The sequence below is a fragment of the Cupressus sempervirens genome, chromosome 5 (assembly GCF_028749045.1).
Source record: "Cupressus sempervirens isolate cs-2001-9-10 chromosome 5, ASM2874904v1, whole genome shotgun sequence".
In the NCBI taxonomy this organism is placed as follows: domain Eukaryota; kingdom Viridiplantae; phylum Streptophyta; class Pinopsida; order Cupressales; family Cupressaceae; genus Cupressus; species Cupressus sempervirens.
Window position 1 is genome coordinate 334320801 of NC_143122.1, and position 18348 is coordinate 334339148.

Genomic DNA, 18348 nt, shown 5'->3' on the forward strand with positions numbered 1-18348 from the left:
GTCCTGAGAAATATGATGACTGGTAGCTCCTATATTTGATGTGCAGACAACCACATGGAAACTGCTGAATGGAGGATGCAGGGAAAAAAATAGCTTTAACTAATGTTATGGAATGGGTATGATTCAGAAGGAAGTTTGTGTATGCCAGGGAGCAGGAGCTGAAACTTTGTAACACCCACTTTACCAGTTTTCAGAAGTTTATAGCCCAGGGACAACTGTAAGCAGTTTCAAGTGAATTCTTTCATTATTCTACAAAATTTTCAGACACAGATTTTCATTGCTAATCTGAGATTCAAATTTCTGTAGCTGAGCAGAAACTTAGGGTACCACAAAACCATTTCATCTGCATGATTCTCCAGAATTTTCTCAGAAAAACCACATAAAATGCTGAGTCCCCCCTTCATGGGACTAAGGTTCCATGGTCCATAATGTTTTAAGCCACTTACAGATAAGAACTATAAACAAATTGTTTGAGTTCGGTCTCTCCTGCAGAACAATTTAGCTCAAGCTCTCAACCAAAACAGTTTATTCATCCTCAGCAAGAACAACAAAATAATCCCCTAATGACCACCTTCGTTGAGTGCCTTTGTCTGGAGGGTTGATGACTGGTTGGTCTGCAGATGCCAAACGGTAGCCTATAGCAATTTCTCTCCTTTGTCGTGCACGTACCATTATTTCGTAAAAACTTAATTCTTCCTGGTCATCCAGATAAAACTCTGCACGACGTATATACATCTCATTTCCCTGTTTTGAGAGTGCAGCAGGGTCAGATGGCAACACAATGCTAGTTTTTTCCAACCAGAAATCATCCAGACATGAAAGACAACTTATTTAGGATACTCTTTCTTTTTTTTTAATGAAATAACAAGATGATGAGAAAAATACCTCTTCTGAAAATAGTTCCTCTAAAACACAATTGATCTGCCTGTCCTCAGCTACCATAGCTAATGCCATGCTAACAAGCTCATTTGAAAGAACATAATCACTAATTCTAGAAACAGTTAAAAGGTTTTTAGTTCTGGAATCTAGGATTTCACTTATAATGATTGATTTGACAGAAGCCTGTTGCATTTCGCCAATCCAGGAGTTTTCAGAATTATTTGTTTGATAAACTTGAGTCGTATTGGCTTCCAGGGGCAGACGCTTAGACTGCAATACATAAACAATATACACTTATTGGAGTTTTCTCATCTTATATAAAATATAGCATTCACTCTGTCTCTTTCATTGACTGGATAAAATTAAAATCTCACATTCAACTCACTAAATGCAGCATACCCTAACAGACAAGGTAGCAATTAAGGCAGAGGCTATCTCACATGGGAATTTGGTACCAATTAAAAGAGGAACTCTATAGAAGAAATAACGACAAGACTCAAATGTTCTAATACAATATATATTATACTTTATAATTTAATGCCTCAGCAATTGAACCGACAGACAAGCAGCATAAGAGCTATAGCAAAGAAGTTAATATGTAAGTAAAGACCTGAATATCACGGATTAGCAATAGTGTAGCAAGAGATTGAGAGTCTGCCTGGACAACTGAGCCATCCACTGACTCATCTGCAAGGATTAAAATCTGCAATCATAAAGGAAACACTTCTCAGACACATAATGGACTGTCTAAACTAACTAGATTTCAATTAATTACATAGCCAATGAAAGGGTTTTTTGTTTTCAACATTTAAAATACAGAGAGAATTTCTTGGCTTATAATTTAGAATTATACTAATCAAAAACAAGGAAAGCAGAACCTTTCCTAGAATATAAATCATGAATGCAAACCGTGAATGTGCTTACTAAACTAATACATTATTGCTTTTTTACCATATCGAGTGCATAAGTGAAACATTAAAGGAAAGGAGAGCTATTGCTAAGATCCATTATGCCTAGCATCTTGAATCTATACCTGGGCTTAGACAACAGGGTAGATTTTTTAGCAGATGAATTCATCCCATCAAACTTCATTGTGCTAAGACTATGGTGGGTCATGTTTGCAGTCTTGCCCCTCAAGACTTGTTGGACTCAATGGTCATGGGCCATGTGATCATCCCCCTGCCTTGGTTTTCCACAAAGACACAAAAGGGAACCTAACCCAACAAGGTGTGGCATCCTCACCACAATTTTGACTCTGCAAGGCCATGTGGGGTGTCCCAAAGGTTGTATTTAAGATGATCTTACATAAGATTCAGAAAGATCTGCAAGAAAGCACGACCTCTAGTGCAAGGATGCCCAATTGACTTTCCCTACCAATCCTATACATTTGGAGATCGGAACCTTAATACAGATGAAATATGAAAGATACCTAGCAACAACAGTGCCCTCAATATAGCACTGACCTTCAATATCTCTAATGAATACGAAGTTCTAGGAGCAAAGCAAATTTTCTCGACAACTAAGTCAAGGATTCATATGTTTAGTGTCAATTAACTAGAGTGTCCTTTCAAAAAATGAAAATACGTTTTGGCAGATTTGGTTTGTCTCATACAATCAAATGCAAAGATCCATTGGGTCAAAAGATAGAGATCATTAGATTATCAAAAGACTTAACTATATGCTTAAACCGCTCGATAGACATCACAATGCATTAGACCTCTATGAGGGAAAAAAATACTGCTACACAAAATTAAGATCATTCTTAGAGAGACAACAGTGGTTTTTATTTTGGCTTGGTGAAATCAAAGATCAACCCATATGAAAATATCAATTAATATATGCTTTATGTGTTCTAAATATGTTTTTCGAGAAATAAATCATTTTTACTCGAACATTATCATAGTTTCAATGTCATAGGTCAAGTTTTTGTTTTCATTCATTAGTTTTGTTTAAGTTTTTACACATTTTCTTCACAGGTCAGAGCTTTTAAGTTCTATTGCAAGGATTTTTGCATGTAATAAAATGTGCAATTAGTTCCAAAATGTAACGACCCTTACTATAAAGGTCAATAAGAACCAATGCTGAACTGAGACAATTTGTGAACTTTTGTCTTGCACTATGAAATTTTATCAAAAAATGAACATGTAATGTCTTAAATTATTCACCAAATGAGTGCAATGGGCAAACAAATCTATTACAAATTGAATGGTAACAACAAGTCTTCACATAATAATCCAATTAAAATAAATGGCAGAGTCTGTACATAGACAATCGAATAACATTAAGAACCTGGATTTCCATTGTTCGCTGTTTGAGTGAGGTTGTCGGGATGGTGATCGATTCAGGTCTTTTTTCTCCAAATTCGTAACTATAGCTGGTACCGCCGAATTAGTCATATACTGTTCATTTTTGCCTGCCAATCAATACTAGCGCGATTTCCATAATTTGCACCCCTCCTTTTCTTAATGTCGATCCGACCTGCGTCCGCCTAGAATGAGCAAGTAAAATGCACTGGGTCGCATTGCATATAAGGATGACTTGTGATTTTATTTTATTTTTTTTAATACTCCACGCAGGTGCTGAAGGAGAGCGTCGGAGTTGTTATTAAGGAAAAAATGTTACTTCGGTAACACGAATTTGAGTGCTTGCTTATTCAATGCTGAGGTAATGGCAGGAATGAAACCACTCGACCTGCCCCTGGTCCGCTCCTCCACAGTCTGCTTATACTGCCGGCTTAATGCGGTTTTTAATATCCATCGCAATGCTAAACCTGAGGGGAACTGTGTCGTCTAGGTTCAAGGAAGACCATGTAACAATTCGTGTGCCAATCCGACTAGTGTTTGAGGGATTTATGACCACAACTGTGTTCCTAGTTTCCTTCGAATCTCTCCAATTTTGCAATAGTTAATTTCCCTTCTAACTGATCCTCTAATGATCAACAAACCACCAGTTTTGGCCTTAGGCCATAGATTTCTGCCCTGATGAAATGATTGTAGCGTCACCTCTAAATTGCAATAATTCGGGTGATATTCCACACCCTCAAAATTGCTTATCAATGGGAGTTTTCGTTCCCAAAGATAATTTGAGAATTTGCAGACCAAGTGACTACAAATTGCTCCAACTAAAAAAGAAGTCGAATCCACAAAACTACTTGTCTCAAATGGTTGCCCCCTGCCCTCTATTTATTTACTTTTTGAAAAGTCGCTGGAAGCTTCTAGAATAACTTATTATAATGCACTTTATTATTAATTAACTTTATAAAATTAAATAAATAACTTTATAAAGTTAAAAGTACAATCTCAATTCGACATTAGAACAAGTAGGCCCCACTTACTGGATTATAACTTTCCGAGAGCAAGAATGTAATCATCTGGCAACAGAATGACTCTCTCTCCAAAATTATTTGCCTACGAGAGTCAATGATAGGCAAATCTCCGGTAGAAGTTATGTCGCTAGAAAGGGGACATGACAGTCCGCCCTTCCTGAAATTGCTTGTCCTCAAGCAATCTCAAAGCTGGATGCTGCAAAATTGTTTCATTTTCCCAAGTGGCATCTTCAACTAGTAGATCTTTCCATTTAACCAAATATTCTTTGATTACCCTTCTGTGGAGCTGTTTTTCCCTGCTTTCCAAAATGAATTCCGGCACTAAGATCAATTTCCCTTCATCATCCAAGGGAGGTAATACTGTAGAAGGTACCACATTCTGTCCCAAGGCCTTTTTGAGGCGCGACACATGGAACACATTAAATACTTTGCTATCTGCTGGAAGCTCAAGCTCATAAGCCAATTCCCCTATTCGTCTGGTGATCCTGAAAGGCCCATAATATTTAGGCTTAAGCTTTTCTGACCCACTTCTTTTGAGAGTAGATTGCCGAAATGGCTGAAGCATGAGGTAGACCATGTCACCAACTTCAAAGCTTCTCTCTATCCTCTTTTGATCTGCATACTGCTTATACTGATTTTGTGCCCTGGCTATGTTATCTCGGAGAGTATTAATAATGTCCTTACTCTCTTGAATCAAATCCCCGGCGCGTGGAACCCGAACATCACCCATTAACAAGTCAATAAAACTCGGTGCATCATACCCATATAATGCTCGGAAAGGTGTCATCTGAATAGACATGTGAAAAGTGGTGTTATAGCAATATTCACACAAATAAATCCATCTCACCCATGCCTTCTGCTGATCAGCCACGTAATTTCTCAAGTAGCCTTCTACCCACTTGTTCACTATTTCCGTCTGTCCATCAGTCTACGGGTGATAACTAGTACTGGGTGTGAGCTCAGTGCCACATAATCAGAACACCTCCCGCCAAAAATGACTCAAGAATCTACTATCCCTGTCACTGACAACACTGCGAGGTATCCCATGTAACCTGAAAACCTCTCTGAAGAATACCTCAGCTACCTGTACTGCTGTATAAGTAGTGGTGATGGGAAAGAAGTGAGCATATTTCGTTAGTCTATCCACCACCACATAAATGCAATCGCGTCCCTGAGCCTTGGGCAACCCTGTAATGAAATCCATGGATATGCATTCCCACTTTTGATCTGGAATAGCAAGTGGCTGTAGGAGTCCTGCTGGGAAGGTGTGTTCTTGCTTATTCTGCTGACAAACAGGACACTCACGGACATACTGCAATACATTCGTCTTGAGTCCTTTCCATGTAAACCATTCTCGCACCTGTCTATATGTTTTAAATTACCCGGGATGACCAGCTATAGGTGAATCATGAAGGGCCCATAGACCGCTTCACCTTTGATCCTGGGACTAAAAATATCCTGCTCTTGTAAATAATCAATTCATCCACAAGTGTATACCTGGTATCAACAATTGTTCCATCAACTATTCCAGATGCCCAAGAGTCTCTAGCATACTCTGCAACAATCAAATGCTTCCAATCTTCAGAGATCTCAACCATCGCACTAAGATGTGGCCTGCGCGACAAGGCGTCTGCTACCACATTCTGAGTTCCCCTAACGTATGATATATCAAAGTCGTATGCCTGCAACTTACTCACCCATTTCTGTTGTCTATCATTGAGATCTCTCTGTCCAAGGAAATGTCTTAAGCTGTTGTGGTCAATTTTTATACAAAACTTACCTCCTATTAGATACTGCCTGAATTTAGCTAATGCGTGCATGATAGCTAACATCTCCTTATCGTAAATGCTGAATGATCTTTCTGGCCCATGGAGTTTCCTGCTCTCATATGCGATAGGGTGCTTGTCCTGCATCAAAACAACCCTAATACCATCTCCTGAGGCATCACACTGGAGTTCAAATGGCTTCGGGAAATCGGGCAAGGCTAGTACCAGACATGAAGTCATGATCTCCTTAAATCTGTCAAAACAAGCCTGTGCCCTTGCTGTCCAAACAAAAGCTCCCTTTTTTAGTAAATCTGTCATAGGAGCTGCATGTCGCGAATATCCACAAACAAATCTGCAATAGAAGCCACATAAACCAAGAAATCCTCTCAGTTGGGTCAGGTTCTCAGGAATAGGCCACTCCACAATAGCACGAATCTTATCAGGATCCATCTGTACTCCTTCTCTACTGATAATATGACCTAAGTATAATAACTCGGTCATGCCCAAATCACATTTGGACTCTTTGGCATACAAGGATTCTGCCTGCAAGGTATTCAATACTGTCTCTAAATGCTCCATATGCTCACGCCATGTCCGACTGTATACCAAGATATCATCAAAGAAAACCAACACAAATTTCCTCAGCTGATGATGGAAGACCTTATTCATGGTGGACTGGAAAGTAGCTAGTGCATTGGTCAACCCGAATGGCATCACTACAAACTCAAAGTGCCCACAATGACATCTGAAGGCAGTCTTCTCTATGTCCTATTCTCTGACTCTAATCTGGTGGTAACCGGATCTCAAGTCTATCTTACTAAAGTAGCATGCCCCATGTAGTTTATCTATCATCTCATCAATCCGTGGAATAGGATATCTATTCTTAATGGTTTTCTTATTCAGCACTCTATAATCAATGCACATCCGAAGAGAACCATCTTTCTTCTTTACCAAAACTACTGAAGAAGCAAAAGGAGACTTAATGGGTCTGATATGTCCCATAGCAAGAAGTTCCTTAATGGTCTTTTCTATTTCATCTTTAAGCCTTTTTGGATGCCTGTATGGAGTAATCATTACTGGTTTAGCACCTTCTTCTAATTCGATGATATGCTCAATCCCTCTATCAAATGGTGTACCAGGTGGAATATCGTTGAATACTTTACTATACTTTTCCCTCAATATCTAGATGTCTGGATGATATTCTGTCCTTTGTTGTTCCTCCTTTGTGGGCATGAGAGTACACATGGCTGCCCATTCAATATCGTTATGCCTCACCAATCTTTCCAATCGTCTAAGAGAAATAGTTCGGATGTCACTATTCCTGATAGCTCTCAACACATGCTGCTTCCCATCTACCTCAAACTTGATCTCCATGTCCTTGAGACGGAAAGTGACTTCACCCAATAAACGTAACCATGCCATACCCAAAACGATATCCAAGTCGCCCATATTGACCACATGGTAATCTACTTTAAACTCATAATTATTCAAACGTAAAGGCATGTCTCTAACCATTCTATTACACTTAAGAGTGTATCCATCGGCAACCTGTACTCGGAGACCCTCAAACTCCTCTGTCTTAATTCGACGACGCTCAACCAGGCGTGCATCAATAAAGTTGTGTGTAGCACCTATATCAACCAATGTGATCACCTTCTGTCCTGCTAGAACACCACGTAATCTAAAAGATCGCTCCTGCTGAATACTAGACAAACGCCCCTGCTGTAAATGTAACTCAATTTCTTCCTTTTGCTCTGAATTTCCTGTTTCTTCTTCAGGTTCTGAACTACTGTGGTCATCCTCATTTGTCGTACTGTCAGAATCTGATCCTTCATAATATGCCCACATAACTCTATTGACCTTTCCCTTAGGTCTCAAAGGACAATCATGGTCCTTGTCATATGGGCCTTTGCAATAAAAACATAGTTTCTTCCTGCGCAAGTCGTTTAATGTTTCTGCATCTAGGGGTATAGTAGATTTCCCTTTGGTTTCAATACTCTTTCCTTTATTCTTATCAAACTTCTTATTGTCTCTGAAAGAAGTAGTACTCTTGGAAGTGAACCTGCTAGAAGGTGCTGTGAGCTCCATACTCCATGCTTTCCTCATGGCCTCCTGAAGTGTTGGTGGATCAAATGCCTTAATCCACCCCTTAAGGGGTTCGGACAATCCTTCTGTGAATAAGATAACCAACCGTCTCTCAGACACATCCTGTACCATAACTGACAACCTCTGAAATTCACTAATATAAACCTCCAAATTGCCTGACTGTCTTAACTGTGCGAGGTCGCGGAAATAAATCTCTGGATCCTTCTTATCAAAACGCTCAACCAATCTATCCACAAAGTCTTGGTAAGATGTTACCTGATTGTGTTGCAAAGTAACCATCCCATGCGACCACCAATCATGAGCTGCGCCTTCGAAATGCAAAGTGGCGTACCTGATGGCATCCATCTCAGACATAGGCCTTAAGGCTAGGAAGGTGTCCAACTTATGAATCCATGCTTGTGCTGTCATCTGACCACTTCCATCGAAAGATGGTAAAGTGAGTTTGCTAACAGCTCGCTGCAGCTCACTATCATGACCTCCTCTAAACCTCCTATTCTGACGACTACTCCTCATATGCTCTCTCCTTTGGTTCAGATAGCGATCAAAGTTCAATAGTTCACGCACATGTGGTGGTAATGCCTGCCATTCTGCAGTAGCAGCTCTGAGATCATCCTGAAAATCATCCGGCAAATCGTCTTCTCCTATTTCCTAAGCCTCCTCCCTTAGGAAGGTGGGACGCGTAGGCCTATTTGCTTTCCATGATCTGTGCCGAGGAGCACCCTGTGAGCCTGCCACACTTCTATTATCATGATCAGGTGTACCTCTGCCTTGTTCCTGAGTCCTGGGCTGAACAACTCTTTCCATTATGGTAGTCAAAGCTTGTAGTGACTGAGCTATTTCTTGCTGTCCGGTAATCATGATTCTGTAAAACTCTCTGGTTTCATCATCATCAATTCTGGGAAATCTAGGTGAACTCTGTGACTATCTCTCACCCATATCTCTGAATTTCTGTTCGCCCTTAAGTGTTGCTCTTCTGCGGATATAATATCGGGAATAAGGTTGCATAAGATGTTCTACCCAACAGGATGGCAGGAACACTGCTCTGATACGACTGTAACGACCCTTACTATAAAGGTCAATAAGAACCAATGCTGAACTGAGACAATTCGTAAACTTTTGTCTTGCACTGTGAAATTTTATCAAAAACAGAACATGTAATGTCTTAAATTATTCACCAAATGAGTGCAATGGGCAGACAAATCTATTACAAATTGAATGGTAACAACAAGTCTTCACATAATAATCCAATTAAAATAAATGGCAGAGTCTGTATATAGACAATCGAATAACATTAAGAACCTGGATTTCCATTGTTCGCTGTTTGAGTGAGGTTGTCGGGATGGTGATCGATTCAAGTCTTTTTTCTCCAAATTCGTAACTATAGCTAGTACCGCCGAATTAGTCATATACTGTTCGTTTTTGCCTGCCGATCAATACTGGTGCGATTTCCATAATTTGCACCCCTCCTTTTCTTAATGTCGATCCAACCTGCGTCCGCCTGGAATGAGCAAGTAAAATGCGCTGGGTCGCATTGCATATAAGGATGACTTGCGATTTTTTATTTTTTTTTAATACTCCACACAGGTGCTGAAGGAGAGCGTCGGAGTTGTTATTAAGGAAAAAATGCTACTTCGGTAACACGAATCTAAGTGCTTGCTTATTCAGCGCTGAGGTAATGGCAAGAATGAAACCACTCGACCTGCCCCTGGTCCGCTCCTCCACAGTCTGCTTATACTGCCGGCTTAATGCGGTTTTTAATATCCATCACAATGCTAAACCTGAGGGGAACTGTGCCGTCTAGGTTCAAGGAAGACCATGTAACAATTCGTGTGCCAATCCGACCAGTGTTTGAGGGATTTATGACCACAACTGTGTTCCCAGTTTCCTTCAAATCTCTCCAATTCTGCAATAGTTAATTTCCCTTCTAACTGATCCTCTAATGATCAACAAACCACCAGTTTTGGCCTTAAGCCATAGATTTCTGCCCTGATGAAATGACTGTAGCGTCACCTCTAAATTGCAATAGTTCGGGTGATATTCCACTCCCTCAAAATTGCTTATTAATGGGAGTTTTCGTTCCCAAAGATAATTTGAGAATTTGCAGACCAAGTGACTACAAATTGCTCCAACTGAAAAAGAAGTCGAATCCACAAAACTACTTGTCTCAAATGGGTGCCCCCTGCCCTCTATTTATTTACTTTTTGAGAAGTCGTTGGAAGCTTCTAGAATAACTTATTATAATGCACTTTATTATTAATTAACTTTATAAAATTAAATAAATAACCTAATAAAGTTAAAAGTACAATCTCAATTCGACATTAGAACAAGTAGGCCCCACATACTGGATTATAACTTTTCGAGAGCAAGAATGTAATCATCTGGCAACAGAATGACTCTCTCTCCAAAATTATTTGCCTACGAGAGTCAATGATAGGCAAATCTCCGGTAGAAGTTATGTCGCTAGAAAGGGGACATGACACAAAAAGTCTGAAGTGTGTTATAATCAGCACTTTAAAATGTCTTTACAAGTCTTTTTACAAGAAGATAATGTTAATGTCCACGAAGCCAAACATTGGACCTCTTGGATGTAGTTGCATTTTACTTTTCAAATAACCCATGATGTAAAGTGGACTTTAAAGTCCCAATTACATGTACGTTGAGTTCCACTAATATTACGGTCGAGGACATATGCAATATTACATGCGATTGGGGTTTTTAACCCCAACCACATGGAATAGTATATTTATTACATATAATGAAACACCCAGTTAACAAAAACACCAAGCACATTTTTTTTAGCAATCTATTATATCTTTAACAGGCTGTTCATTCTTCATTTTAGATGTTTATGATTTATCCACTTAATCATGTGAAATCCTTGGTTCTTAGCAAAGATTGCAACTTAAGTGGCTTTGTACAAATATTATCATGGTTTTGAAATCAGGTACGTTGTCATTTTTCTTAACGTCTTCTCGTTTTTATTCTTATCATTGTATGTTCTCTTGTATTTTATGAATGTAGGCCTGTGAAAATGTTTTTGGACAATGATGGCATTCTAAACTATCTAGGGCATGTGCAAGTTTTGTTTTGGTGATTCATTTTCAATTTCAATTTATTTAGTTGTTTGTGCATGTAATTTCCCTCGTCCCACTTTCATTTTGTAATCATAATCGTTGGGTTTTTGCCTTCAAATTAGTTGTTGTGATCCATGAATTCAGTTTCTTTTCAAAACACTGTTTTCTTTTTGTTTCAAGATTTGTTCATCATTGCCTTCTTGCAATCCATGCATTGAATCCTAATGATGATAAAACCACTGATTTAGAACTCAAGAATGTGATCATAGATATTGTTATTTATTACATGAAACATTTCTGGTTATTGCATTGTTATTGAAATCAAAATCCTTGATAACACTTAGCACTTCATTATGGTCGAATTTCCAAATGCATGAATATATAAACTTTTTGTTCCCTTCCGACTTTCATTTGCAAGAAAATAACAATGTAACCAGTTGTAAATTCCTTGATTACATTGTGTCATTGTAAAAACCCCAACTTGGTTATTATTAAACCAGATCAATTTTCTTCATTAATCAAAGATTTGGCATTAACCAAACACTTGGCAAACATACTTAGAGCCGCTGAAAAAGAACCAAAACATAGATTGCTACTATATATATGAATACCTTTTGAATGCAAATAAATAAAATGTGCAATGCTAAGGTATTAAGTTCAAGAAATGATAATCTTTATTTGCTCAAGGCCAACTCTGATTTATTTATACTAGGATCAACATTAATCAGCAAATACATTAATTAATGATAAACAATGTGGAAACTGGCTGTGTGTGAACAGTCTTTCAATACCCAAGGGCAATTTGGAAGTGAATGCAGGGTTTTGTAATGATTTGCAAATCTCAAATAATGCCACAACTGTCTCCCACATTAGTTGCAGCTCTAGCACATAAATATTGGTCACACAAATCAGTAGCAGACCTGTGATAATGAAGTTCAGCCCCAATATACATATGCAGATGACAATCAGAAAATTGCCTAGATTCACCTCTTTGAATTGTAACGCAGCTTCCAGAATTTGATTATTAGTTGTCCTTTGAATATCAGGTAATGATCTTCAGCAACAACACTCCAGACTTGAATGCTGTTGTTCAATTTGCATGCAAATTTCCCTTAAACCAATCAATAAGAACAACTCTAATTTTCTCCTTAGTCACAGTAGAAAACAGTAGGAGAAATGGCAAAGTCACAGTCCAAGAAGCAATTACAATTTACTTTACTTCAGCAGCAAATTGCAAGACAAACTCAGAAGGAAACTTAGTATCTCCCAACCACAATATATACAGCAAGAGATATTAATAATAATTTCAGAACTTTAATCCACAATAACCTCAGCTATGGATTAAAGGCACAACCCAAATTCAAAACCCTTATACTTCAATAAGAGCCACAAAATATCAAAACTCAGAAAAGCCACAAAGGCAACAAAAGCAAATACATATCAAAGCGTGCTTTTCCCAAGGAAATGAGCTCTCATTTATAATATTTCGTTGGCCAAAGTTTCCTAAAACCTTCACTTTATAAATTGTGGAAGAATCTCAAAAGAACTCAACAATTGAAACTTTCCAACATACGTTTTAGAAATATCACTTAAAGTCGTTATTATAATAATATAAACATTACTATAATAATACAACTTAATAATTAATGAATAATTAAGAGCCCATGCAATTATTAACTTAATTTACTGCAGCGACGACCAACTGCCAAAACCACCCATTGCACTGCCAAAAATATCAACTGCCAAAAATAGACCTACTAAAAATAGTAAATCTACAGCTAAGACCCCCTAAACACACTGCTCACGAGGATCGCTATGATGAGCTAACTCCATCAACTGCACGGACTTGCCAAAAACGGGGACATTACAATCATTTAGTCCTAAATTAGAACTTTTGGTTTCCTTTGTGTTTCCTTTACAAATCAGATATTTTCACTCATTGCATGTGTAATTACACATGCAATCAAAGATTTTGACCCCAATTCGAACTTTTGATACTTGTTGCATGCATTATTATATGTAATGCTATGCACAATCGCATCCAAAAACCTAGATTACACTTAATTTAACCTTGCCATGTGTAATCAGAGTTTTTAGGTCCATCTACACATCATGTTACACCTTAAGATTGCAAATGCAAATGGAATCGGTGCTTTTAGTCCAAATTGCGAGATGAACTACATGTAGTTCCATATGCAATCTCGTGTGCAATTGAGATCAAAAATCTCAACTTCACATAAAATCTTATGTTTTTCCCTCATAATAAAAACTTTTTGTTATGATTAAGTAAACTTCTACACTTTGAACTACACTTGTGCCTTCATTTGCAGTGCATTCTAAAAACCCCAAATTACAACCATGGCTCACCAAAAACAACTTTTTCACCGTGACTATGTTCAAAGCCTTGTTTGCACACACACTCTTCGAAGTTTGAAAATCAATGTTTAATGGAGAATGATATGGAGATAACATCAATGCATTATAACATCACATTGTTTTAGTCTTTCCATCTCAATGCTATAGGTTCTCATCGAATGTCTAAAGAGTCGACTGCCATACCTAAGAAGAAGATGAAATTCAAGTTTCATAAATACCAAAATGTCATCATTCCTAACACAGTGGTCCCAAACATAGATGCGATCAAGGAAATGCCTGAGTTCATTCAAAGGACAAAGGTAGAGAAACCAGTAGGTGAAATGATCATTATGATATTCCAAACATATTTTACCATGATATCCAGGTAACATGATCATTATGATAGAGTGTGGTAGCTAATGTATGTGCATGCCAAACAATCAATACCACACAACCCAAGTTTTACAATTTTCACTCAATATCCCTAATTATTGGTAAAGGCAAAGGCTATGGAGACAAAACTTCAAAAAATCAAGTTGAAGTTTAAAATCAAAAGAGACTTTGACTACTGAGGCATGAGAAACAAGATTAAGAGGGCCTTCACTCATGCCCACAATATCGAAGATGTTTGAATAGGCCTTGGGATGGATAAGGACATCAGAAAAATGCATTATTGTAGACTTACCCTAGAGATCATTGATGTGTAGCTTGCTAACATTCTAGAAGGGATTGGAGATGATGGAAACATACTGGATCCAAAATATGAAGAGAGATTTGCAGATTAGGCCCTCACTTATTTCAATGGCCATTGAAAGAAAATACTTCTTACTGACAGATTTCAATCTGTTACTGCTAATACTCACACTTAAGAGAAAAGGTATTAAGATGAGGATATCAATATAAGGATTTGATGATGATACAACTGGACCCATGGGCTGGAAATCAGAGCTGAGAATTAAGAATAAAGAGAATATGTACTCCTCTCGAACCAGAATAAAGTTCAAAATCAAATCGAAGGAGAAATCCTTTTGGAAAAGAGAAAGAACAAGTTGTTGTTCAGAAAATTGTTGAGGAAGAAGATCAACAACAAGAGTTGCAGGTGCTTCCAACTATACCAAATGCAAAACCTACTCCTCTCGAACCAAAATAAAGCTCAAGATCAAGTCAAAGGAGTAGACTTAAGAGGATCCTTTTGGAATAGGGAAAGAACAAGTTGTGCTTCAGTTAATTGTTGAGGAAGAAAATCAACAAGAGTTGCAGATGCTTCCAACACCAAATGCAGAACCTACTCGCACTCAGACCCCACAAGAATCCACTCATAAAAATGCATTTATTTGTACAATTGACATTGATTTGGTTATTTTTCCAGTCTTGATTCCTCCTTTTACACCTTATGTATCTTCTCAAACCACTGAGTTTGTTCTTGACACACACCAAGATAATTTGGCCAATATGTTATCATATGATTCTCACCCAAGTTCACCCACAATTCCTTTTGTTGAAGGTCATTCACCCCTAAGTTACTTGAACAGATACATGGTTGAATCAATTGCTCAAACTAAAACATCAGCAATTGTTTTAACCACAGTTTACCTACCATAGTTCATTACATGTTGCAACTGAAAAGACTGAAGCTGCCCTTTCTAACATTCCTACATGGCTAAGTATCGTTGTCCCCAAGAGAAAGAGACAAGATGTTTCTGCAGTTGATTTTGAATTTGAGCAGCTGAAGCAGGTCAAGACTACAGGAGCTAAGAAAGCTAAGAATGTTTCAAAGGTTCAAGAAGATAAAGGTAAAACAAAGTATGTCGAGATAGTCGAACCCCTTACAGGTAAGCCTCGGGAAGAAATACAGCTTGCCAATTTCAGAATTACCAGATTTGATTTGCGTAAACAAGCACATAGTGGTATTAGCAATGATGCCCATAGATATGCTGACATAGGATTATGATGAACTTAAAAAGGACCAGCTAAAAGAACAAAATGAATACTCGTGGCAGTGATTTGAAAGATCACCGAATCTTCAAAGGAGGTTGATCCATTGGCATCTTCTATTGCTAGTGAGTAAATTAAGCAAGTTGAGAAAGATGGAGAAATAGGTAAGCATTAATGCATTAATCGCCAAGTTAATGACATAGGAAACATAGCTAATAAGGAAAGCACTCCAGGTTCAAATGTATGCAAGAGAAGTGACATTCAAGCTAATCGAGGTTCGTGGGATTTTTATTCTCTCGAAAAGGATTTGGAAACATGGAACAATTTTTCAGATTTTAAACTAGAGGTGCTTTGCGAGAACAAGTCATACTATACTTTCCTTTCTCCTAGCTTCAATATTTGATGCTTAACCTATAAAAATTGTTAGTATATGGAAAAGATAGCATAAATATATACAACTATGAAACAATCATTAGCAATTAACAAGATATATAATTATTAAATCATTTATGTTCTAATTCCCATACCAAACCCTCCTAATCCTTAGAACGAGGCTCTACTCAGATTTACCTAACCCTTTGATGAAAATAACTTTCAATTAGCCAACCATCATGTTAAAAGTGCCTTCTAAGGCAGCTGCGATCTCTACTAATGGGTGAATTCATTAACAATGATTACTTGGCAGAATTCCACCTCTAACCAAGCTTCTTATCTCTAACATATCTCTATGATTAACCACTGCAATATATAGTCTGTAAGAGATTCTCTACAAATCCCTCTCTAGGTTCCAAATTGGAATCCCAACATTCAGTAAAAAATGCCCTCTAACCTTTCAATTCTCTTAAGAGAAACTCGGCATTCTAATGAATGCCCTCTACCAAGTTCTTAATTAGTCTCTATGATAACTATAAAGTACTCATCTCAAGCATGATATCAATCCTTGATTGATAATTTTATCTACCAAATGATTCATATTTATTTCTGATATAAAAATATCAAATGAACATACCTCTGGTTCCCTTTAGTTATGCACTTCATAATCCTTCACAGAATATATATAATTTTAATTCTCAACAATCATTCAAAATATATATTATTTCAGTTATTTTACTTTCTTTACTTTGATTGTTCTGCAACCAATTCTTGGCTATAATTGTTTCCAATCCTCCCATATTGTATCTGTCGTCTATGTCTTTTTTAAAGAGTTGCAACCTTTCATAATAACAATCCTTTAAAAAGTCACAACACTTCATAATTATAATCCTTTCAAAAAGTAACAACACTTCATTATTAAACAACCTTTTCGAAAAGTCAATCATTCATAATTATATTCTTTTCAAAGAGTTATATCCTTTCATCATTGTAACCTTTTAAAAAAATTCCTTATTTTCTTCTGATTCCTTTCCTCTTCCATTAATCCTTCTTTAACTCCTCTCTTCCCCTCTTCTTCCTTCCACTTTCAAATGGACTACCCTTCCTTTTATATTTTATTTTGGACTCACATCTCTTTGTTACATGTCTCTTGATTTTCATTAGATTTTGTTAATTTAGAGTATCCATGTAATAATATTCATTTTATGTTTATTATCATTTATTATTAAATCATATTTAGAAAGGTAACATAGTTTCTACATTATTCTCTCTTATAGTTAATTTTATTTACTTATTCATTCATTGTAATCTTATTCTTATTTAATTATTTTAAATTAGATTATATATGTTATTATTTATATTAATAATATTTTATTATTGTTTCTTATTCTTATATATTAATATTAATTTTTAATATATGATTTTATTATCATTATTCATTTAATAATATCGCATTATCTAATTACTAAGTTATCGGTTCTTGTTCAGTTCCAAGTTCAAAGTTTGAAAACTGGTTCGCAAGCTCATCAAAATTTTGGAAAGGATTTTGGGTTCGTTAATATCTATGTTCCTCGGGGACGCATACCCGGCCTAAAACCTAGCGTTTCGGGGACAGGTATGGGATGTCCCCCAACCGTCCCCAAAAAGTAAAAAAATGCAAGGGACGTCTCAAAAACTTGGGGACACCTGAGGGGAAAAAGGGGGACGGCCAGAAGTACCCGGTACGGAAAGGGGACGTCCAGACATCCCCTTTCCATACCGGGTACTTTGGCTGTCCCCCTTTTTTGTTTGCATAAAATTTTAAAAATTTAACATAAAAAAATAATTTAAAACCTCCAACTTGGTCGGCCAAGTTGTCCCCACCCCTCCAAATGCCCTAAAAGGTAGTAGAGGCAGAATAGGAGCGGCAAGCTACTTCATTTTTCTATATTTTTTTTTTATGTTGAACATGAACATGATTATGATACATTGATACTTATGACTTTATGACAACCCTCTACCCTTTGGGCCTATAGCTTTGGGCATATTTTGATTTTGATTTTCAGATTTATCATGTTTATTATTATGACATTATGATATTGACAATTGTTAATGTTCATTGTTCAGTGTTCACTGATATTGATATGCATTTTGACAATTGGGTACTAAAATCGGATATTATTTCCTAGATGGCATTCAAATGTTGTATTTTATGGTTCTATAATGTTTAACTGACATGTATATTTGCAAATTTCAATATATATTTTAAAATTTCCCTATATATATATATAGCCGTCCCCGTTTGCCGTCCCCCCCTCCCCCCCCCCCCCAAAATCGCCCAAAAACCATCCCACCGTCCCCTGCCGTCCCCGTACTGGAAACTTGGGGGAACATAGGTTTATATATATATCAAAGAGTGAGTTAAAATTGGAATGTAGCATAATAGCATGAACACATTTAAACAACAAAAGCACCATAAACTTGTAATCATAGTGATCATACCATCATATAGTTCAAGTAACAAGTTCAACATCAAAGATTCAAAACATTAAAAATA

The 18348-nt window shown here is 37.2% G+C and overlaps 1 protein-coding gene across 4 annotated transcripts in view; it reads right to left on the reverse strand.

The window, feature by feature from the left end:
* Positions 1 to 220: 220 nt before the first annotated feature.
* The window catches only part of LOC149556057 (ion channel CASTOR-like), a 211934-nt gene continuing 193806 nt past the window's right edge, over positions 221 to 18348 (reverse strand). For all 4 annotated transcript variants that reach the window (XM_089830189.1, XM_089830188.1, XM_089830186.1 and 1 more), the window contains 3 exons: positions 1490 to 1582; positions 886 to 1149; positions 221 to 744 (listed from right to left, as the gene is read on the reverse strand). In XM_089830189.1, the coding sequence (XP_089686315.1) occupies positions 526 to 744; positions 886 to 1149; positions 1490 to 1582 (576 nt within the window). In that variant the 3' untranslated portion in view covers positions 221 to 525. The remainder of the gene's footprint in view (positions 745 to 885; positions 1150 to 1489; positions 1583 to 18348) is intronic.